The following is a 25535-nucleotide window of genomic DNA, read 5'->3' as shown; positions in this document are numbered from 1 at the left end:
ACACAGCTGCAATGGTCCACTGGGCAATAAATCTCAGCCGTTGACAAGTGGTTGACAAAGGTTGACAAATTGCCCAGCAGTGCAGTGCAGCAATGCGGAATTTGGTGTGATTCAGATAATTTTAATTTATTATAGGCACCTTCTATTAATCATTGATATTACAATTGCGAAAGAGAGAAATAATATTATTACATGACATTTTGGAGACCTGTTGAAACGGAACAAAACGAAATTTACCATCAATATAATAAAATTGTTTGAGGACATAAATAATTAAAATATGTTGTTGGCCAAATGAATATATAATAGAAATTTTCTACACATTATATACCAATTATTATGTTTTATCTTGAGTAGAAAACTTTTTTAGGGACGCCTATGAAAGTTATTAAATTTTATTGCCAGGCGTTTTTTTACATGTTCAACTGACTTCGGAAAGACTATACCTAAGTATTTCAAAACACTCTGTATACAAAAGATGTAAAAACGTTTGATTCGATCATACAGAATGCTTGTTTAGGATAGCTTACTGATTAATTTTTCATACACAATTCAAACGTCTTATCAAAAAACAACTAATTTTTATATTTTCTGATAGTTTGTTTTCCATGGATACGATACAAAACGAATGGAAGAATTTGAGTGCCTTGCTAATCTCTTATGATGGATTATAATTTTGGTGATAGAATTGAATCTTGATGAAAAATTATTTGATAAAACATTTCTTACTTTTTTGACATCTTCAAATAAGTTAAGTTTATAATTTTCGTGTGACGACCCTGAATATATAACATCAATTTCATTACCACTAAATTAGACGCTATTAGTAAATTTCAGAACGTAATTAATAAAACATTATTTCCATTTGCCCTTGAAACTGGCAAGATATTTAATTAGTAATAATCTTTTAATAAATTATACATTTAAATTTCAATTTTATCACTACCAAATATTAAAATCAATTCTTTATGTACTTATTTTAATTATATAACAAATCTATATCATCTTAAACTGGTTTGTAAGAATATGATCATAGACAGTGTCTACTACTTTCACCCTCAAATTAATTAACACAGATAAAAGTTAAACATTTCGATTAAGATAATCGGAAACCATAAATCGAAATAATTAATTAGAAAACACTTTTATTTACTGCGAAAACGTAAAACTTCTAGGCGAAACAGACGTAATACGTTAATTACTTTACGCTTTTAGAGTTCCTAGAAAACGTTGACCCAGATTACTTACATACATTTTTCTAAATTGCACAATGAAGACAAAGTTATTATGTACCTAGTTTCAAAATATAATAAAACGAAAAGTTAATTATATATGTAATATTTACACAATACTTTATGGTATATAATTCAGTTTAGCTGTATATTAAATGAGCTTTTTCGTGTACATTAATAAATTTACTGCAGGTATATTTATAAATGTCTTTCCTCGTGTCATTCCTTAAATAATTAATAATTAACATCTTATTACGGCATAATAAATAGTTCAACTTGTTAAACAGTACAATATCACAATTGTACACTCTCTCCCAGAATTGTGTCGAGGGTATAAAATGGTAACCGTTCTTTAAATTTTTTATTTTTCAAGAAAAACCTTGTTTTATTAGTCTACTACTAATCCTTCTAACATCGAAACCACAAAATGAACAATTATTGTATTTAAAGATAGTCAAGACATGATAACTACAAATCTCCTCAGTAATGATAAAATTTTTATTTTTAGCTGTGACTAAAGACTAAACCGTCTGTAATTTGTTAAATATATACTTATTTAAAAAATTCAATGCGTAGCTCTAACGGCTATCGTATTCCTTATCAACAATAAAGTGACTCAGTGATAACCTCTTTAATTTTATTCTCATTTTACAGAGAAAAAATATGGAGGAATGCGCAAGCATTAAATTATTAATTACTGCATAAACACAAATAATAATTACGATGGGAGTAAAGGGAACTTGATAATCCGCTTCTACGCTGGTAATTACACTTGACAGTTTAATTAAAATTAATCTATGTTGTAGTTAGATCTTAGAAAATATAAGACGTGGCATAATTCCTTATAACTTCTCTATCTCTGTTAGAGAAACTTAAGAGCAGTTTTACCTTCATACATTAAAGTTAAACATAATTATTGCAGCTCATAATAAAACTTAATTTAACAATTATCGTTTTACTGAAAATGAAAAAATGAATTACCAACTCTAAACTGTGTAGGGTCATCTATTATACAAGGTGATTCACAAATGGCGATCAAAAATGATACTTCGTATTCTTTGATGACTTTTAAGGGGTATTTCCTATAAAGTTTTTATCTAGGACGCTTCATTAAAAAAATACAGGGTGTTAAACTCCAAAAATTTTTTTAATTTTTTTAAGTAATTTAAAAACTAGTAAGCACATGTATTTATGTAAACATTGTTCAAAATCTGAGGGCCTTTCCGAAAATTTACATGCTCCAGTAGCGGAGATACAAGGTATCGGTGGCATATTTTTCTAAATAAAATAGTACGCCACTGCTTTACGGTAACAATCATGATATTTTCGTATTCGTCTTTAAATTTTCTACAAATTACTACTCTCTTGTTTTTCGAAAAAAACCTGATTTTCGAGTAAAACATAAAAACGAACTGAGAACACACTTCGATATGTATTCGAATATAATGCTTTTTAAAATTACATAATGGCTGCTACAACAACTTTGACATTCTGAGCAGTAAGAAGATAGAATAAATAATGCTTTTTATCAAATTCAAGCAACAATAAATTTCGAACAAATTACATTTTCATTACTAAAAAGATGTCGGGCCTGTGTTCGTAGAAATAGAGGTATTTTTGAGCCATTTACTCAAATAAAATCATTAAAATGATGCCTAATGTTATTAATTTCTTTATTCGAATAAATAATCGAATGATTAGTGCTTGTCATGTCATTTAATAAAAGTGTTTTCAGTTGGTTTTTTAAGTTTTATTCGAAAATCAGTCTTTTTTCGAAAAATATAAGAGAGTAGTAATTTGTAGAAAATTGAAAGACGAAAATATTATGGTTGTTACCGTAAAACAGTTGCGTATGTACTATTTTTATTTAGAAAAATATGCCACCGATACCCTGTATCTCCGCCACTGAAGCATGTAAATTTTAAGAAATGCCCTCAGATTTTGGACAATGTTTACATAAATAAAAATAATAAATAGAATTCACCAAAGAATACGAGGTTTCATTTTTGGTCACCATTTGTGAATCACCCTGTATTTTGATTGTGAAGTTCTCTATTTTTTTCAGAAGAAAATGGTACATTTGAAGGTTTTCAAATAACAACACATTTTATTGAAATAATATTTATAGCTCAAAGTAATGATTTTTAATTGAAACATCCTTTATATTTTTACATATTCTGTTAGGGGCATTCTCCGAGGTTTTCTCAGGATGCTATTTTATTTTCTCTTGGCCATATTTCTCTTACTATTAAATCAAACCTAATACTGATTGTGAGAAATATCCAGACATTCCATTTAAGAAAATCATAGGTTAAAACCATATTGTTTTTAATGTTCACATTAAAATATTCTACAGGGTGATTCAGGTTTCATCTGGATAACTTCAGGAATCGATAGAACAGGTTAAAATAATGTTCATTTTTGATATAAACTTATTTCCTAAATCGCATCGTTTCGGAGATAGAGGGTGTTAATAGATTTTTTTTTCCTGCTTTTCCCTCATAACTTTTGAACCGATCCGATTGAGGTGATATTCGAAACACAAACACTCCTTATGATCTTACATAAGCTTCTTAAGTTTGAACCACTTACCCCTCTTAGAAGTGTATTTTGTGTGCTACCCCCTCCTACATTATTTCAAAACTTCAAAAAAATTAATTAATTTCAATAAAACAGCTGCAGACAACTTTTATTTTGAAGCTTTTTCGTCTCTTGTTTTTTTACGATATTTGGTCTTGTTTCTGAGATATTCAATGAAATCCGTGACAGCGTAGCGCCCCAGCCGCGTAAATTTCATTCAACATTATAGCAACCCATGAAAAACAAAAGTCACAGTGATTTGTATAAACTGACGTTTGTGAAAATCATCGCTAAAAGTATTATTTCAAAAGTATTTTTAGTGGTAAGAAAAGGGAAAAAATACCTATTTCAACGGCCTCTATCTCCGAAATTATGCGATTTGGGAAATAAGTTTATATCATGAATGAACATTATTTTAAGCTGTTCTATCGATTCCTGAAGTTATGCAGATTAAACCTGAATCACCCTGTATATAATTTTTGTATTACTTAATCAATTTTTTTCTAAAATATAATCGGGACAATGTTATAGCCAAAATGATTCAACGAGATAGAAAGCAACATATTTTAACATGAAACAAAGTATTTTCGCATCCACATTTATATATTATTTTTAATTTCTTGGAGTATTTGGGCATTATTGCCAAATCATTTCCTATAATTCGAATGTGAATTAGGTACTCCAGTTCTTAACAATTAAAAAAATCATAGCCAGCGTACTTGATTTAGTTAGATAATAGGGGAAGTGAGGCAATAATATTACTTTCCTTCTTTTTTTTGTTCTCGGTGACAGTCTAAGAAATATTGTTTTCTGATATGACACCGATGTTACAATAAGACTGGTAAGTATAGTGTTACAAAGTCAGCATCGCGGTCAGCACATATAATTAAATTTTAATTCATTTAGTTAACGCGATAAATATTGCACGATAAACAGTAAAACAAGATTTAAAGTTATTTCTAAATCTTAAAATATCATTACAAAATATAATAGGGTACATTGCTACTACAACACTAGGCTTTTTTGCGTATGTTGTAGTATGTGTAGTATGAGTGAATGAAGAGATTTCAGCTACCATGACAACTAAGGTAAAAACAGATAGAAATAGTAACTACAAGTCAGCTATTCACGAAAATTCAGTCGAAAAAAGCCTACTGTTTCTTACACAAACTACCGAGAATCAAATCAAAATTATAAAATATCTATTACTGACATAGGCATGGGCGTAGCGTAACGTAACGAGCTTAGAAGCGCGGTCGTTCGCTGGTAAACTGTAATTCTGACGAGCTTCATTGAGTTTTTTTTGTTATAGAAAAATGATTCGTAAAACGTTTAGTGAAAACTCAAAAGAACTTTAAAAAAGTATACCCCTAACTAAAATAGACATAGGAGCGGAGCGCATATTTTGAAACACAGGACGCTAGAAGCATTAGACTAAATACTGAGCTGTCATTGGTGGTTTCGGAATTCGGATTAGTGGCGGCAGTTTTAAATGCATTAATGAGTACATAATTCACAAGTATTGCGTAACTGTCCATAGGAGTTGTGAGTAATTAGAATGTAAAGTACTTCAAGTCTAGCCAGAATTAAAAAACCATACTAATACTAATATGTAAATAAATGACTATATATTGTCAAAAATACTTTAATGATTTAACTTCAAAAGTATAAATTATTCAATTGTCATTTGAGACAGTGGCAATAACTGAAATGTTAATTGTTTTTTATTGTCCTATTTAAATTTGTACTGCTGAGAGTGTATGCGATTTTTGCAAGCGATCAGTTATCATTCCTTATTTAGATTCACGTTTTTCTAACGAATTTACCAGCTTTTAGTTTAATGTCGCTACATCCCAGTTCAATGTAAAATATGACACTGGTTGATTTTAAAGAAAATCACAAGATTTCTGCCAGTACTATAATATTCCTCTTTTTGAACATGAAGCGGAATTATGGTCTTTACAGATGTGTTAAAGGAGGCGGACACCTTCTTCCCGGCTGCAAGAAAAGCTATCATTATTTCGTTGTCACAGCCGTGTACAACGAGCAATATAGTATGGTATTTTTCGACCTTGCGACGTGTAAAAACGTGGTTGCGGTCTACGATGACCGAAAACCGTTTAAACGGTTTATGTATGCTAAGCGTTCACCGAAAAATTGTTAAAGAAAAAAAAAGGAATTGTACAAGAAGTTTTGAAAAGATTTTGTGAAGAGCCTCGTAGATTGATCGTCAAGTAATAAAGCTATTTCTGATTTTTATATTTTTTTTAATTACTACCTTCCCCTGCTCATATGAAACTCATATGTTAAAAACAACGATCAAAACAATATAATCTAGGATTTTCTTTGTCTGCCCCCGGGCAGCGTTATTAATTTTGTGAATACACAATCCGTAGATTCATCTGGAAAAATCCGTAATACGAATTATATAATCTGTAAAAAAAATCTTTACAAATTAAACACGAATTTGTTGGAAATTATTAATTTTTGTCCTTCTGAGGTTAATAACCATTAGTTTATAAAACTAATAATAATGATAAATAGCCTTGTCTTACTGACTTGAGCTTCAGTTAATCTCATCTAATTTGAACAGTATTCAGAATAGCTGATCTTGGGTAAATAAAACTCGGCTAATTTGTTAGCTACACCACAGATTATAATAACGCTTCAAAGTGTCTTTGACAAACGCTGTCTGAGATTTACCCCAAACGGCAGGCCTAAACTTTCTTTAACTCTGCGTAATATCAAAGTTTACAGAATAAATATTCTGTAAATTTTGGTAATATCATGAAGTAAACTGACCTTCATTTCCAGATATTCCATTTACCACACATTTTATTTATGACTGTTCCAGCAACACAAAAACATATTAGTATCACATTCATGTTTTACAAGTTACTTTATAAAAGAAACATTCAATGAAAATCAAATATGCTTGGAATTTTATTTCAACAGTAATCTTTTTGAAAATATGCAGAAAAAACAAGGAACCCGAAATAGGATTTAAAATGGTTCATTGTCTTCCTTCAATTGGATTAGCTAAGGGATGAACATATTTCTGAATTATTTAGTTCTACTGGACTAGGGCGCATGGAATCTTTTTTCAAGCATTCATGCGCGTTGTTCACCCTTACACCTTACTGAGGTTTTGGTTTAGGACCTTCACAATCGCCAAATTGAATTAAGGATAGACATATTTATTAAAACCATAAAAAATCCGTATATTTATGGTTAAATCCATACGGTTAACCACACTGCCCCCGGGTAGAGAAGATATAATCCTTGTCTTCTTATCCGCATAACCTACAATGGGGTCAATCAATAAATTTTCAAAAACGTATACACAAAGTATTGCTCATGATTAGGCGATCCTGAAAATGTCAACTCAATCCGTTGAGCGGTTTTCAAACTATATGATTTTTAAAATGCGAATATTTGTCTCAGCCGTGACAACGCAATGACGTCATCGCATGGGACGGTCTTGCATTACTTCCAGATGAGTTTCTGCAACTACAAAATGTTTTAGCGTTTGTGCATATAAAAATAGAAGCAAAGTTCGTAAAAGCAGATTCTTCTAATTTGCCAGATGTAGGTTTGTTAATGGTTATGGATTTTTTAAATAAAAATCACGACTTTATCGGTGCTGAGATGAGAAGTTTGTAACGAAAGTTTTGATGTTTTTGTACAATAAGAATAGTAAATAAGAATAAGAATTTTGCATTTAATTGGACGAAACCGTTTCTATCACAGGTTTCAAAGATTTACCCAATCAAATACAAAATTCTTATTACTATTTTTATTCCCATCATGGAAACTACATATAATCTACCTAATATCTTATAAATATATTAATAATATAATATTTATTATGTATTTTTATATAAATACTTAGTAGGTATAATACCTATAGATATTGGTATATTTACAAAAAAATCAACAATGGAAAACACAAGTGAATAGTGTTTCTAGAGGATACAAACGTATTTATTACATACCTACCTAAATTACGTAGGGCGCAGGGTAGTTTTGTTGGTTTCAAAATAAGCCATTTTTCAAATAAAAGATATTAGAAAAACAAAGCAAAGTAGATACTAATAGACTACCTATTGGTTTTAGATCCGCACGACAGAATTACGGGGGCATTATTATTTTCTTAGGCGTCTTCATACTAGTGCTCTCACACTGGGGAACAATACAATATTTGTAATTTTTTTCTGTTCTGTGTCTTCCATATTGCTAACAAATTTCGATATCTCAACATTCTCAATCGAAACTTGACAGGCAACTAAATGACAACACACGCAAGTAGGCGGCATCGGTTTCCCATGCGGTGACGTCACACCCGCCGGTTCAGCGGATACTCAGCGCGCCAGTTTATGATTTTTTTTTAATGACGTTTAGATTGTAGGTTCTAATTTTTGCAGAAAACCTTAAAATTGCAATATCTTTCTACTAATCAAATAAAAAAAATTGAGCCCATTGTCGCTGGTACTCGGACTAACTCTGTTGAAGTCTCGGTTGAAGTGCTTATTTAGATGTCCATGACCCGCTTGAAGTCCTAACGCTGCCTCTGCAGAGCAAACATTTTCCGTTTTGCTTCCCTCTATGAGAAGTCTGGCCTGCGCTAGATTTAATCGGAACAAAATGCTAACGCAAATATTAATCATAAAATCGTTTGTGTATTTGTCTTTAACCGTTAGAAAAATTGTTCTAAGACTCAAACTTCACAAACTACGTCATCCGTCGTGGTAATTTCCAATGAAATATTTTATACTTCTTTTTTTGCTCCAAACGTGCTCAGGCGCTTTTTCTGCACAACGGTAAAGTTTCTTATTGAAATCAAATAAGGCATGCATTTTTTTTCCAACGCCTTTCAACAAATATATTCCCTCTAATTGAACAGATGCCTGAAGTAGCTCTCGACACCAGCGGGACTACACGCTGTACTTTTTATTAATTTACATGGCGTGACAGAACAATGGATAATATATTTTTAACGGTCACAATGAAAAGGAATTTAACATTAACTCAAATGGGCTAATTACTCGGTTTCCCGCCGAGCCGCACTTCTTATAATTTATATAACAGAGAAGTTGCACTGCCATTAAAGATAAATTAGTCGCTGTCTAAATAAACGGATGCTCGACCTCTGTGACGAATTTCCAAGCCATCACCGCTTGTTTTGCTCGGAATAATGACTTTATCCGTCGATGAACTGGAGTCAATGAATCGGTTTCAGCCACAAAAATTAAGAGAAACTGTTTGCGTAACTTTTATTATTTATCAATTTGCGTTCAAGCTACAGGTTATTTAATCCGAGATTAAGAGTATAAGTTGAAACCTCGCTTCGTTTAATAAATAAAGTATCGCAATATTCGTAAACATGTCGCTACACAAGATACGTTTATAGTCTATTCTACGTATATTGTAGTACTATTTCATTCATAATTGGGAATTTTTACGATCGCAAGAACAAACTAATCGCCCTAGACTACTGTAAAAGTATATGGCCGTGTTGTAGAGAATATTAAAAATGTGATAAAACGCTTATAACTTTGTGACCGGACATGGTGTCATTGGAATCTTAAAAGCAAATCAACATTGTCTTCACTTTTGACTTCTCCAAACGAGATTTTTTTGGGTTTTGGCTCATCTGGCGCCTTTCACTAGGCACTTTGGTGCTTGGTTTCTGGATCATATTGAAAACACCACGTTTCGTTACCAGTCACAATGTTGTAAAGGGAGTTTTTGCCTTTTTTGGCCTCCTTCATGATGTTCTTAGAATGCTGAATTCTGAGCAATTTATTTTTGTCAGTCAACTTTCGGTAGTCCAAATGTTCGACCAAAATGCTATAAATTGATGTTCTTGAAATGCTCAATTCCAATTCTATGAATTTCAATGAAGATTTTAACTGATCTTTGTTATCACGCACGGTTTTGATGAAATTTGCGGTGAACACGGGTTTCAGTTGGCCAACATTTTGCTCATCATTTACTATGTCCTCATGACCGTTTTTAAACCGTGTATACCACTCATGAACTCTAAATAAATAAATAATCACCATAAACATGGTTCATCAATTAAAACCTTTCGGTTCGCGTTTCGGTAAAAGTTTTAACGAGCTTAAAACAAAACGTAATAACTATTAGCTCTTTGTGCGATGCTCATTTTTTTAGAATGACACAAACATACTGTCACCTCAGGGGCAATAACTCTGCTTCTATTAGTTCAAATGTCATGAAATTTTGATAGTACGTCAGTGAAGTATCTACCTTTCCGACGCATGTAATTGCCAATAGATGGCCTCCCTAAAAATACCTAATTTTGAACAGTCCTGTCTACTTTGAAACGCACCTTATATACAATGTTCGCCATAATATACTTCTAATATGAAAAAAAAATATTCAAATAAAAAAAATGTAGGTGAACCTCCATCTTTTACTTTAGCACCTTAAAAATATGTCAAGAGTATGGAATTGGCGATAAAATCGAGAAAAATTGAGAAATATGACAAAAAAATCACAGACTTGATTTTCTGAACTTCATAAAACACCAGTTTTTTCAAGTTTTTAAGAATCTAATTTTAAAATATTTTTTATCGATTAACTTACCTAAAAAAATGTTTTTATTGTACTAAAAATTAATGCTAATAAATAGGAACTTTTTTTCTTTTTCGGATAGACAGAAAAAACATAAATAAGTCTGTTACTTAGAAATGCATATACAGGAGTTTTCAAGATTATCTCTAATATTCATTGTAACAAAAAAATCTATTTAATTTTGTAATAAATAATAAATAAAATCACCCACTGTTTCTATTTACTTTTTACAGACATCCGTGAGAAGATGGTAGCGACAATGGAGTATAATTTTAGTATGTAGATATTTAATATTGTATATTTCTTTCAACTAAATCACTTCAAAATAATATTTATTCTACTTATTTATTTTTAGCAATCGATCATTGTAACAGAGAATAGGTCGTTTTCGAAAAATTATAATTCGCGGGGTTATAGATTGATAATATAATTTTACAATTTCATGAAATACATTTGAATTATTTTCATAAAGAAATTGTAACAATTCGTTATATTTGTGGCAATTTATAAGGTATTCAATTATTTGTTAAATCGAACGCTATAGTCTTTCCAAGTCAGTTGAACATGTATAAAAACGCCTAGCAATAAAATTTAATGAATTTCATAGGCGTCCCTAAAAAAGTTTTCTGTTAAAGGTAAAAAATTATAATAGTTTGTATATAATGTGTGGAAAATTTCTATTATATGTTCATTTGGCTAACAACATATTTTAATTATTTATGTCCTCAAACAATTTTATGATATTGACGGTAAATTTCTTTTTGTTCCTTCTCCAAAATGCCATGTTGTAATAATATTAATAAACAAAATATCCCTCTTATTTCTCCCTTTCACAATTGTCATATGAATGATTTATAGAAGATGCCTATAATAAATTAAAATTACCTGAATCACACCAAATTCCGCATTGTTGCACTACAGTGCTAGGCAATTTGTTGAGATTTAATGCCCAGTCGACCAGTGCGGCTGTGTTATACGCCGTTTGCCCGCACGTGCATTCTTCTACTGGGCGTATACATTTTACCACCTGCACGTTTACTTCGACCAGACCTGAATATGGGTATGGCTAAATAAATATGGGAACAAGTTTTTCAAATATTTCAATGCCGAGTTGCTGCGTTAGCGACCGAACCTGGTACATACTGCCAACCTCTTGGTTCTTCAATTGAGATCGGAAAGACTACACTAACTTTTAATATAAAATCAATCATGAGATAACAGCAAACTATCGACCATGATAAACTTATAACTTATGCTACACTAACGCAATTGCAATAAGAAACACGCAGGTATGTAACCTATCTTTTAAAATATTTAAAAATACGATGCAAAATGCGGTATTACTTAAGTTAGTTAATTTGTTGAAACTGGGAAATTTGCCCTAATTTTATAACGCATAAATTTTTAATTTCCGACAAGAAAATTTAAGGACACATACATCTATTAAAAGAATTTGTCACATGTACTAACTATTATGCTTTAATGTCGTTTTATTAATTTAACACAAGGTCTTCTTAATACCGGGAAATTACAGATAAAATAGTTATTTTCGATAAATTACGATTCCGATTAATTCCCCAATGCTGATGATAAGTAACAGTTTGCGCAACGTGAGTAATGAATCCACAACATCGATATAGTAAAACGTCAATAATGCAAAATCCAAAGGAGAATCCTAGTTTATCTCGTCGAAATGAAAAAAAAAACCGGTTTTTTTCTAGACATATCACCCTCTTCTTCACATGAAACTCTGTAACTGGATGAATTCCTCTGGCCGATATTTATATTTGTTGTGTATACCTAATATTTGCTATTCCAGTGCTTGTTGGAAGGAAAGTTGGAAGATACTAGCCCGATTCGTACGTATGAGTCGCTCCAAATCTCAAGTAGTTCTAGGCCCTCGTCTCGACTGAAATTATTCTACTTTCTCATTATAATTTTGTATTATTTAGGTATATTGCATGTCCTGTATCTGCCCTGTGTTCTATAACCGCTGATTTTCCCTAGTTTTTATTTCCTTTAACCATATGCTAACATGTCTTCCTGTTCATCCAACACCAACATATACCTTGTCACATGTATAGGTACGGAATGCTGCACACACTAGGATCGAGACTGGGACAGTGGGACCTTGGAATAAATCACTTTGGGAGCTCGTCTTAGGAAAGGCTAACCCTCGCTTCCTTGTAGATGGTATGAATATTGTGCTTCTCTAAGAGGCGACCTGATTCATCTGTACATCCTTGCACATGGGGAAGACAAGTTCTACCAGGTATCCTTGCGTTTTCTTGTTCTAAAGTATCCTACTGATGGTTTGATGAATACTGCTACTGGTATATGAGTTCCCTTTGAAATCTGATGGTAGATTGACGTTACGGATGATTTTTTTTTCCTATAGATTTGAACAGGCCATTTCCAATAAAAGCCTTTTGTATCTCTTGAATCTTTTCTGTGACTATGATAATGTTAGCTTAGCAACTCGTCAGCAGTTGACCATAAGAAAAAATCAATAATTTAACATGCATTTCTCAACAATTAAAAGTGAAGGACGTAATGGGCAAAATTTTAAACTATAACTACTTTCATCTAATTGTAAGTACGCTTCACTGCTACTAATTGTCCCAAGGGAGGACCTACAGCGTTCAAATTTTACGATAGTTATCGCGCAGTCTTTTCACCAGTTGTTCTTGAATAGTGAACAAAAACAATGTTTCACTTCCAATTTAAAAACTATCGTACCGCCTTTAAGAAAAACGTTAATCTTGTTTTTTTTTGTTATGAATGACGAAAAGAGTTAGGTCTGAAAGTTTGTCGCAAGGTGGCTGTTACACCTTTTATAGTCAAAGAGGTCCAGTCAAATAAAAAATTATATCTTTAAATTCTAAGATAATTTGACGATTTCACAACTACTTTGAGAAACTAACAAAACTGTATTTTATTTACGGTCCCTAAACCTACATTACAAAACTAGTTTAATATCAAAACGGATGAAATACGTCTCACTAAAAACTAAAACTAAATCCGAAATCTATGCGTGTTGAAACTGGCAACAAGTGCATGCAGGTAGCAACGTCTGACGGTCGTCGATAAATAGATACCAGCTGCAGGTCAAATCAGGTGCATAAAGGAATTTGGGTTGTGGTTATGAAATACTCTGCAAACTTGGAGGTCGTAAAAGGAAACGAGAATAATAGGTGTAATCATCAGAATTCACCAACAGCTATTTATATTTTAAGTGTGGCAATAAAATATATTTGGCTTTTACAGGTCTGATTGTGATTATGTTTTGAGGATAACCGTCGAAATTTACTGCTGTTAACGTTAATCCTAGACTTTAAATTAATAAACAGAAGAGATAAGAGATTTCTACACAATACTGGCAGATTTAAAGAAAAGTTGACCTGATTACATCAACAAATGTTTATAACAAATTTAATAGATAACTGTGATAACAAGGTAGTTTAATTTTGAAATCATATAGAAAAGATTTTTTCTCGGGTCACATTGAAACAAAAAAATGTTACGTATTTTATAAAAAATGTCAACATTTTTAAACATCACTATTTCTAAAAATTATAATAATAGGTGCATAAGAAGATTCAGTTATCAAACTTCGAGGATCTATACAGCTTAAAAAAAGTTCAGCGCTAACTTCGTTAATAAAGATAAATTTTGAAACACCCTGTATGCCAAATTGTTTAAAAAGTAACAAGCGGTTGTCAACACATATATGTACCTATACCCATATTTACCATACGTGGGAAAATCCCTAAGAACTGAAATGGACCGACCTCAAATTTAACAAATTAATTATATATGTACCATATGCTCACCCACTATGTTCGCATTTGACAGGTGTTTCCGTGAACCACCGTGTGATTTTTTATGGTCTAAAAAGTACCAACAGAAATCATCATCTGTTACACGGTCGTTACGAAGCAAGTCTAATAGCCGGCTATAGCAAAAACAAATGGAATTTTTACCATGCCATTTTTAACATAGTATCTTAAATTCTCAGTTTTATGAACTATAGTTTCCACAAGTTTGGATTAATATTGCTTATTGTTAGTTAAACTCGCAATTAACTCCTAACAAAATTAAGTTGAACGACTTGAGAAAAATTGATAACCATTTTCTGTAACAAAAAACAAAACTTAATCATGTTTCTGACGATTTGTGCACGGCCTATTAAAACCTTTGGGATGTCAATGAGTATAAATCGATTATGTATATGAAAAAATAAATTAAGCATTATTTATTAGAACAGGTTTAATTAGTTTTGTTTTCGCTCGCATATTCCCATTGTTGTTATTCACAGTAATAGTCCAGGTGGTACACACTTATTTGGAAAAAATGGGAAATACAAAAGGACTTTTACTATAGACAATCATACATTAGCTGTTTCGTAAACCAGCCAGGTGTATCGTTTTTATTTGTAACCGAGTTTGTACGTAACATCGGTATTCTTTCCGAACTCTTGATGCATTTTTCACATTTAATCATCAAAACATTTTTTCAAGCTCCTCTATAATTCGATGAGTAACACTCATTCCCACAGAATAAAATACTGAAAAAAAAACTGAACAGGAAAGTCTAGTGAAAAAGTGAAACTGATATGGCGGAAATTTTAAGGAGCTATTCGACGCGCTCGTTTTATACCTATTCCCTCGACAATATCGCCTGTTAATTAAAAGCATAATGAGTCGGCGAAAGTTATATGGTAATTCCGAGATGTTGAATTAATTCAATAATCGTAACATTGGAATGGCGCCTGTCTATAACTATATTTAGCCATTTAAGAACCTCACACCGTAATCTAATTTTATGGGTATGACCATTTAAAAACCATAAATGAGTGACAAAATTTATGTAACTTTAGCTATCATACTATGTAATTTTGTATTTTGTCAACAATAAAATACCAAAACAAGTTAATAGTTTTTTTCATGTTTCATTTTATGCAGCACCAAAACTGCACAAAACGATGTAAAAAAACAGGAAGTTTGAATAACGTCAACTGGATCTTCCGTCCAATTTTTTTGTGGTGAATGAAATCGATAATTCCATATTCAGACGTTATTGTTACGCACAAATTCAACCATACATTTTCAAAATGTTAGTTATATCAATACGTATCACGCTATACATAAAAAAAAATAGTCACCCATCGTCACTGCATGCATGATGGTACAACAACGAGGACAAGTAATAATTTACGCCGGATTTACACTAGAATGACGAACCGTGAACGTGGTGCGGCTTCATCACCACGAATTAATGTTTGTCGGTCACGATTTATAAAAATATTGACAGGGGACATTATTTCGACAAACACCGAAGCAATTACAATCACACTTCATCTTCACTCAGCGTATTACGTCAATTTTAAAATGAATATATTTTATGTGCAAAAATTTAGTTTTTACCAGGATAGAAAAGGAGGAAATGAAAGATCTGAATCGTACATGATGATAGTGTTATATCGGAAACCGTAATTTTTTAAGGATTTTGTCACACTGTAAATTGAAATTTTTTAAAAAGTTAAAGCTGTTTTACATTGACAATTTATTCATCAATAAATTGACGAAGTTCTTCATCAATTAATTCACGAATTTATTGATAAACAGTGTGGTTTTACACTGCTACGGACTTTGTCAAGTTTTTTGGCGCATGAATCGGTTCTACCAATGAATCAATGAAGCAAATAAATTTCAAAAATGTCACGCCACACAATTATTTACATATTCCAATAACATAACCTCATTACTGATCTGAGGCTGGAAATCTGTTGGGTTGATATTTCCGAACTTCACGAAGAAATTGACGAAAATTAGAAGATGCTCTAATTCGTCAAGAACTTGATGAATAAATTGATGAAGTTATTTGACAGCTGATTTGGTGCATTACACTTGTCCAATTTCTTGATGAAGTGACTTCATGAATTAATTGATCAATAAATTGTCAATGTAAAACAGCTATAATGCATAATCATCTGCGCTACGAGAAACATACATATTTATTATAAAGAATTGTATAATTTAGTGACCATCCTCGCAAAGAATACGGAAATAATGTAATGCAATCGAAATCAAGAAATTTTATGTGTTTCAATGCCATTTTGTTCCAAATTAACGATTTCCGAGAAAACAATCCTATAGTATCAAATTTTCGACAATATTTTAATTTACTTTTGAAAATAAACATAGTATTAAATTTAACTAATTATGTCCATAGACATCTTCTAAAGCAGATTGTAAAACTCTTTTTCTATTTAAAATCCTGCTTTTCTTAAGAAGCACGAATATTTGTTTAAAACACCGTAGCGGCAAAATTATTATATTTGGTCAAACAAATGTAATCAAAACAATAAAATGTTTTTGTAAATCACACAAAATATAAATGATACACTCGGATTATAACTACATATTTTTCATTTTACAAGGTTATGTGGAAACAAACAGGATAATTTTATGAACCAGAAAATATTGTTTTTCAAATCATTAAAAAACAAAACGTATGTCCGTGACATTAGGTTAATTTTGATGTTTTGCTAAGAGAATATATTTAATAATATTTATTAGTAGGGCTGTCAGAACTGAGCCGCGGGGCAAAGGCGTATGAATTATTTATTAAAAAGCAACAAATTAAATTGCCTACAATACAACACCATAAACACCAACGCATAGGAATTAATTACGCAACATCCGCACGAAAACAAATCAACAGTATACTACCGTGACCTGAACGTGAAAAGCATTCTGAGGCAGCGGCTCACGCATGTCTCGGTTGACCTGCTAGACACGCCATTGAATTGCGGCTCTCTCTAACAGCCTTATTTATTAGTAACTGAGGTATTATAATATACAAGGTGTTTCGCATAAAAGCCGACATACCAGGGGCATGTAGGGAAACCCAAATTATAGTAATTTAACGCAACTTACCTTTATACTAAGCTGCACCCCTGAGAAATTATAGGCCTTGAAAGTGGGGTTTGAAATTTCGAAAAAAATCAATATGTCAGTTTACTTGAACTTAGAAAAACCAAATTTGGTACACAGTGTGAGTGTACCAAGAGCATTAATCGACAATAAGTACAGTTCAATTGAAGCATTTTAAAGCTTGATAAGGGATGATGCACCATTAAAATGTGACAAAATTTAACCCGTTGGCGAGCTTAAAAAATTATTACTTTATTTTATGGGGAATTTAATTCTAAAACTTTTCCTCAACTATAACTCGACGCTTTAGTGCGAAAACATGTTACCTCAAATTTCGATTGGAAAACATGTTATCTCAAAATTAAGCTTGGAAAACATGCTAGCTCAGATCTTAAATATTCCTTACTGTTTGAAAAATATATTATATGTATAAGTTTATTATAAATGCACGGTTTCAATCATTCCAATTTCATGCCAATTTATATTTCTAGTCAAACTGAGATAGCATGTTTTTACTTAAAGATCTGAGCTAGCATGTTTTCCAAGCTTAATTTGAGATAGCATATTTTCTAACTGAAAATTGAACTAGCATGTTTTCTAACCGAAATCTGTGATAGCATGCTTTCGTACTAAAGCGTCAAACTGACATTGATTTTTTTCGAAATTTGAAACCGCATTTTCAAGGTCTATAACTTATCAAGGGTGCAGCTTAGTATAAAGGTAAGTCGCGTTAAACCACCATATTTGGGTTCTCCTATATGCCTCTGCTCTGTGTCGCTTCTTATGTGAAACACCCTGTATATGGTGTGCATGCTAATGTTAACAAAGTCAGATTGAAAAAATAATAGTAAATGTTTAAACAAAAATGAATTATTTTACTGAAAATTACATTCTTCAAATCTATTTCAGTTACCTATAATTTTCTTTAATTAATGAAATTTTTTGTTCGGATGCAGGGTACTATCTATTCCTTTGAAAAATAACATCAACCTGTCATATTAACAACCACTATCGTTCACATCATATCAGTTATATAACAGAAGTTACACGTTTCGAGCAATGCAAGGATAATAACGATAAGTTGAATAATACCTGTGCACTTTTGTTTGGGTGTTTGCAAACCTGATACGACTATTAATACCAATAAACAACATCACACCACCTTTACATTTCCTACAAAATATGCACAACAAACATGTTTACAATCACGTTAGGCTAATATGAATGGGTGAGTAAATAAAAAAGTTCAGCAATGTAATAACCGTCTTATGTAAGTCACTCTGGTTATGTAAATAAGAAACAAGTAAATACGGATAATAAATTCCACAATATATACTACTTAACTGCCCTTATAAGGCAAGACTGAAATTTAAATTTAAAAAATAAGCTGCTCTTTGCATTCATTTGTGACAAGATCAAAATAAATTACTTAATTTAAAATACAAAAATCTCATCACTCGTTCATAATTTAAGTACATACGTAACAGCAAATGAAATTATATTTTACAGCTCTAATAAATTGCTACAACCAATTTAACTGAAGTTTTAAATTATTAAAAATGATTAATTTATTGTTTTGTTAAATAATAATTTAAAAATATTATTCACAATAGTTTTCTGACAAAAAATTACATACAAATCAAAACTTGAAAATATATTTCAGATTTGTATAATTGCCTGGATAATTACTACGTAAATTCTATAAAATGCCACACCGTTGTACAAAATTTAAAAAAATGTATGTATGAGAAAAATATCACTAGTTTTATAAAGTTTGCTTGAGTAATTTTTCAGGAAAACAATATAAAAAAGTCTCAAATAAACATTATTCTCGTAGTACTGGATATTATGCCTTTTTATCTGATTCTTTTTTGTCACTTACATCTATTTGCCAGACAAGCAATATTACACGTAAAAAAAATAACATAGAACCATGAAAAAAAACTTCTAATCTAATTCCAATTCCAATTTAAAAATTTTATCAGTAAACTAAAATATATCTGCTTTTCAAATAAATCATATACTTTTATATTTCTTGACAGGTGACATATTTAACCTAATTACACAAAGTGTAGGTATAATCTAAATTTAATACCTAAGCAAACTTTAATATCGTAAGAAATTAAAAAAATTATGCTTTTCAATTTCTTTTTAAAGATCATTAAAGACACTATCTTACTAGAGATCATATCTTAATGAGGGATTCGTTTTAAGACTCGATTAAGTTTCACTATGTGTTTAATACCTTAATACTTTTTACCAAGTACTATAAAAATATTGTTACACGTCTGCACTGAATATTCAAAAAGATTATGGAACTACTTAAGTACTAGAATTTCCTTCGAATTTTAAAACATTATAATACTTTTTATATATTCAGGTAAAAAAAAAATACATTCTACTTATATCACTATAATATTACTTAGTACATGGCATTATAAAAATTACTCATCAATATTCTACTAGCATTTGAATATTAAAATGTGTTGCATATAAAATATCTTTAACTTATGTATTATTTTCTGAAGTACAACATGATACTTTATTCAAAAGCGTCTAATAAGAAACTAAGCAAAAAAAATTACTTAATATTTTAATGATCGAAGAACACGGCAAATTAAATAATAAGTTATAATGTACTTACATCCAGTATCCTTCAGTCTCTGAATAAGAAAATTCACAATTCGCACACATCCCAAGAACCCACTACCTTGTTTTTTATGCACTTTGCGGTGATTCCACACCGAAATTGTAATTGTGTCTGTTTTCCCAATATATAAATCATAATGAGAGTTCCATTTCGGATCTAACGTATTTTTTTGAGTCTCTGTTGTATGACACTGTCCAGTACCATCCACAGAAATTTTTGCAAAAGGATCAGGCAGCCCTAAAATAAAACAATTTTGTAAAACAACTTCACTGAACTACAAAATTTATTTTAAAAGTAACTAGCTTCATAAACTATTAATTTGAGATACTTACGAAATAAATCCTTGCGAACTAAATTTCTCGCACACAAAACTGAAAAAAGAATATATTAATGAATATATTACATCACAGATTCACAAATTAATAATCTTGGGAGGTCCTCAATGAGGCCATATTGTTTGACAGTTCAAACAATGCACGTTTTTAGTATTGTATAATTTAGTTTTTCCAAATTTTAATATATAGTCGACTTACTTGTCAGTCGAATTTTTTCTGAACCATTTCGACGAGTCGATGGAGTACTGGACATTTTAAAAAACTATAAATTTATTGTCAACACATCACTACACGTTAACCACTCAACGCCATGTTTGTCTCACTGCTGCAACTGCGCCACCTACACATTTCCTGAGGAACAGGTGACAGATGCCGCCGTTGCCGCCTTGCATTTAAAATATTACTAAATAGAAGACAAGGGTAGAAGGGATAAAATTAAAATAGTCCTGTTTATTTGCAGAATTTATTATATAATGTTAAGTATTGGACAAGATCATTTACTATTTACAAAACACGTTAGTTACGTTACAAATCAATGGCTACAAGTTACTCTTACAAATTATCACAAGACATCATAAGGGATGTTATTTTTATCTAACAAATGTTTTAACTGTTCAATTCTCTTTTCGTCTTGCCCTTTGGTTTGGTTGACTTGACTCTCATGGAATTCCAACATTTTTATGTATTTAATCTCCAAATTATTGATAACTTCATCAAATTGCTTTTGTTTTTCAACACTACTTCGGGCTATTAATTCTGCACGCTGCGTCTTCAACTGAATCTATAAAAAAAATAATGACTTGACTCAAGTATATGCTCAGATTTACTTGTATTGATATCCAAAACATTTCCAAATATTTTTTAAACTTCTAATTTTTTTTATTCTGCATGTTACACTATACTTTGATTGATAAATGAAAGGAAAGTAGAAAATTTGAGACAGTATACAAATATCTAATATTCTAGTTTATTCCAAATTAATTTCGTGTAAGATTGAAAAATAAATTGGATTTGTTAAAAACTTCATAGAACATATTATTTTTTAATGATGTAAAATTAATTTCGCGTAGGGCCACAGGTTAATTTCAGTCAACAATACATAACATCATCAACATTTAAGTTTGCATTGCACATGCCCACTAATTTTCAGTATCTAAAAAATTTTACCTGCATCGACCTTACCTGCATGACTTTGTCCTTCAAATCCAATTCTTGTTTTAACTTGTCAATTTGTTTTTGGTATTCCTTTTCGGACCTTTGAAACAGTTTATCCATTTTCGAAACACATTTTTGCAGAACGATGATTTTGTCGTCGTTGTTATGGTTAGAAAACGCGTTTTCGATTTGAATGCGTAATGCAGATATTTCTTTCGACATTCTAAAATTAAAAAAAATAAATCGATATTTAAGTTTTACAAGTCAAAATTTAAAAAATTACAAATTAGCTCTATTATTGTTTCTAAAAAGAAGTTATTGAAATGACATTCACGTAGTATGCAATGCAAAATTAATCTATGTTTTGAATAGCCGCAATATTTTTACAAGAGAGGCCCATATGGCGCAGTTCCCGGCGCAAAATAGGAACATCAACCTCGTAGAGCAGGTCAGCCCATATAAAGAGAGTTCGCAAACAAACTAAATTTTTCACCAATCTTTCCAAGAATATCGGTAGACGTCGCAGCTACCGCCAGAATCGTTACACACATCCACGACCAAGCGCTGCATTCCTCTCCAAGAGTCCTCCATTCCCTCGGACGATGAGCCACTCTTTTCCTAAAGTCACCGACAAAGGCCAAGAGTGTCAAAATTTTTCGTCCCACTTTCCAAAAAAGCGGCGAAAATAACAATAGCCAGGAGACTTAAAATTCGCACCCTAAAAGACCTTAGACTCGGTATTAACAGTAGTTTCAGACTCCCAACCCCTTAGAGGCAGCTGTATCCAAAAAGGACGCCGTAATTTCTGTTCAAAAAATTCTGGAACTAATAAACCGTACAACGGGCCACCTAGAGTGTACGAACGCTAACCCATAATTTCCGCAGTTATTTAACCAGAGCATAGTCGCCTGACCAGAATGTGTACTCGACATACTATTAAGAATTCGTATCGCAACCACCGCATTGCCATATGTAGGTATTACTATTTCCAAAAGAGTCAGTAAAGCGCATGAATTTTTAAACCTCATTTCGAGTTATAATTCACCTAAAAATTATGCAAACCGAGAGCAACGCTCTGATACATAGCTTTCACTCTGCAATATTTTCAAGCTTCTAAAAGCTTGACGTACCGGTACTCTTCGGAGGCCGTATACATTACAGCAAATACTTTTTACTACTTTTTTACTACTTTTAATACTTTTAACTACTGCAAAGAAAAGGTGATTTTCAAACACTAGGGTTTAATAAAAAAAACCGTTACACAAAACAGTTCAAGTAATACAAACTTTTAATAAAACCAAGTGCCACTGTCTAAAACGCGTCTTAGGTCAAACAAGAAAGACAAATTAGATTGTGGGTCATCAGCCCAAAGCAAGTAGAACTCACAATGGAGGAAGAACGCCTCGTCTTTCCTAGACGGTCCCAGCGTCTAACGTCAAAATAACATACCTGAGACCCCCAGCACCCCAGATAAAACGGACCCTACTTCCGGACCCATTAGGAGGGTTTACGACTCTCTCAATATGCTGAGGGGAGATGAGAGTAGGTCAACTCCACCGAGAATTAACCAGACCGAATACATAGCATACATAGCAATTCGAGTCATGGCGCCCATCGTGGGGCTATGACAGAAGATAGACAACCGACCTACATAGATCCGCGACTGTATCTCTCTAGTGTAATATAATATTTAACCTTATACAGTGCTGCTGAATAACTTCAGATAAACGACACATTTCGAAATCCTTGTCTTTCTTCGAGTGGTCATTCTTGGCATGTAATTCTCTAATTTTCGTTTCGTAATTAGTTTTAAATTTTTCTATTTTCTGCTGATAACTTCTCTCTGCCTCATCAAGTTTTGCGTGAAAAGTCTTTTCCAATTTTTTAACGTTATCTGCTTGAATTTGCTGCAATGCATCTATTTCCCTTTTTCGCAATTCTGTTTTCTTTTGGTTACAATCGTTTTGTTCCTAAAACATAGGAGGAATAATAAATATTTATATTATATTTGAGAACGGAATAACTAGCTGATTACCTTATTTTTAAGCGACTCATTTTTCAGTTTCAGTTGAAGGGAGTTAATGATCGACTTTAACTCATTGTTTTGGTTTAGAGTTTCGGTTAGCCTCAACTGCAGACCCTCTATAGTTTTCTTCCAGTCTGATGATATAAAATTTGTGTCCTTTAGACTTACCTTGGCCTCGTTTAAGTTCTAGTGAAAAAAGGATTACAAAAGCCGTCCAGAAAATGCATAAACTAATTATTATTACCTGTATTTTGCGACTAATTTTCTCTGCTTCATCGGATAAACTGTATTTGTTTTTCTTATACAAGTTTTGAGCTAAAATTCGTAAAAAGAATGTTAGTTTTATACAAAGTGTTAAAAATGTATAACAAACTAAGGAAAAAGTTTCTACGGGTAAAATTAATAAAATGTATTATAAATAAAAATAAAATCTAATACATAATTATATATTTCGAAAGAAGTAGTGTCGGCGGGTGTGAGGTGAACACAACTAGTTTCTTTTCTACTTTTTCAAAATTCTGCTTGATAGGTAACAATTGTAAATGGTACTGGTACTCTGGTTTAATAGATCGTTTTCAATAAAATGTTTGGATACAAATAAATATTTGCATTTATGAAAGAAAACTTAATAATAAGTCAATAATTGCAATGTGGTTAACAAAAATTGCATCAACAGCATGTTTCGGTAAAATTTGGTACCCTAAATAAATTTCCTACATCGTCATCAATTTCTAGTCTTCGTTGATCAGACCGCGGGTTCGAACCTCGCAGTCAGACAACCGTAAGATATCAAATAATGTATCGCCCCTGTCTGTACAATTGTACATATACTATTTGGAAATATGTTTTAAATAAAATAACTTTTACTTGTATTTAATATGGGTATTTGTGTTGAAATTTCTTGAAAACAACAACACTTTTTCCATTTAGAATTGTCCACAAATCTAGACAAACGTTTGAAAATATAAAACTTTTAAACTTGTGATAATCAACCTCGCCCTCCCCAAAACTTGTGTTAATTAATTGTATTTGAATTTCATCGAGATTTAAGAAATTTATTTCGACCATATTAGGCCGCGCCAAAATACATTAGCACTTTAGGGAATTTTATAACTCACTTTAAAAAGTACAATTATGGGTACAGTTTCTGTTACAGAAAAATATAAATTCCTACATTTTTAACTAGAGGTTTAGCTTTTTTAATTTTTTCCGCCCATAAGTCTGCAAAGATGTTGTCAATTTATGGAAGTAATAATAATAAGTATAATTATATGTATTTAAAAAAAATCTATTTTATTATATATATAAAAGATATAAAAATGTAATGGTATGGTATGGAATGAGAAATTTTACTTTAAGCCCCTTTTTCAAATTTGTTTAGTCTAATATTTTTTGTTTTCTCTGTATTAGGCAATCCTAATTACACTTCAAGTGTATTTATGGATGTATGTGTAGCATATCATATATCATAACTCATAGTTATTATACCCCTCAAACTAATAAATAAAGTACTCTGAGATTATACCAAAATATGTAAAGATGTGTGTATAAACGCATAAAATAAAAATAAAGTATTCTAAAAATGGTACCTAGGAAGGGAAATTATGTAATCCCGTACTTCCGTGGCGCCAACATAAGCAGTAGGGTTTCTGGTCGAGACTTCTCGAAGCGAGAATTCCCGGGAAATCTGGCCTTACTCGAGACGAGAAAAAAGTGTCGAGAAATCGAGAAATCGAGAAATTTAAAAATCACGCGCGTCTTAAGTTCTTGACTGGAGTTCGTTTCGTTCATGCGTTCAATTCGTTTCTCGACAAATAACTGAGCGGTTAAAGTGGTTTCTCTACCAGCTCATGATTTATTTATTTTAAGTTTTTAAGGCTTTAGTTTACTTTGATGATTCTTTTTTTTAATGTACAGGGTGATTCACTATATTTTGACCCCCTTTTAACTTTTTTGTTTTAAGAGTTATAAAAAAATGTGAAATACAAAAGTTGCACGATTTTTTATGAAGTTTTCGAA

General features: G+C 31.6%; 2 protein-coding genes across 2 annotated transcripts in view; both read right to left on the bottom strand.

Annotated features, from left to right (window-relative positions):
* Positions 1-20642, bottom strand: part of LOC108903705 (E3 ubiquitin-protein ligase SMURF2) — a 46678-nt gene extending 26036 nt beyond the window's left edge. The window contains exons 1-3 of the mRNA XM_018705973.2: positions 20534-20642; positions 20333-20371; positions 19995-20237 (exon numbers count right to left, since the gene is read on the bottom strand). Of these exons, the coding sequence (XP_018561489.1) occupies positions 19995-20237; positions 20333-20371; positions 20534-20588 (337 nt within the window). The 5' untranslated portion in view covers positions 20589-20642. The remainder of the gene's footprint in view (positions 1-19994; positions 20238-20332; positions 20372-20533) is intronic.
* A 255-nt stretch (positions 20643-20897) lies between these two features.
* The window catches only part of LOC111691336, a 12736-nt gene continuing 8098 nt past the window's right edge, over positions 20898-25535 (bottom strand). The window contains exons 3-8 of the mRNA XM_023453961.1: positions 23761-23831; positions 23526-23702; positions 23193-23460; positions 22553-22697; positions 21518-21713; positions 20898-21116 (exon numbers count right to left, since the gene is read on the bottom strand). Coding sequence (XP_023309729.1) covers positions 20898-21116; positions 21518-21713; positions 22553-22697; positions 23193-23460; positions 23526-23702; positions 23761-23831 — 1076 coding nt within the window. The remainder of the gene's footprint in view (positions 21117-21517; positions 21714-22552; positions 22698-23192; positions 23461-23525; positions 23703-23760; positions 23832-25535) is intronic.

The sequence above is a fragment of the Anoplophora glabripennis genome, unplaced genomic scaffold (assembly GCF_000390285.2).
Source record: "Anoplophora glabripennis isolate ALB-LARVAE unplaced genomic scaffold, Agla_2.0 scaffold110, whole genome shotgun sequence".
NCBI lineage: Eukaryota > Metazoa > Arthropoda > Insecta > Coleoptera > Cerambycidae > Anoplophora > Anoplophora glabripennis.
Note: the sequence above shows the minus strand (reverse complement) of the source record. Positions and strands in the feature narration are given on the sequence as shown.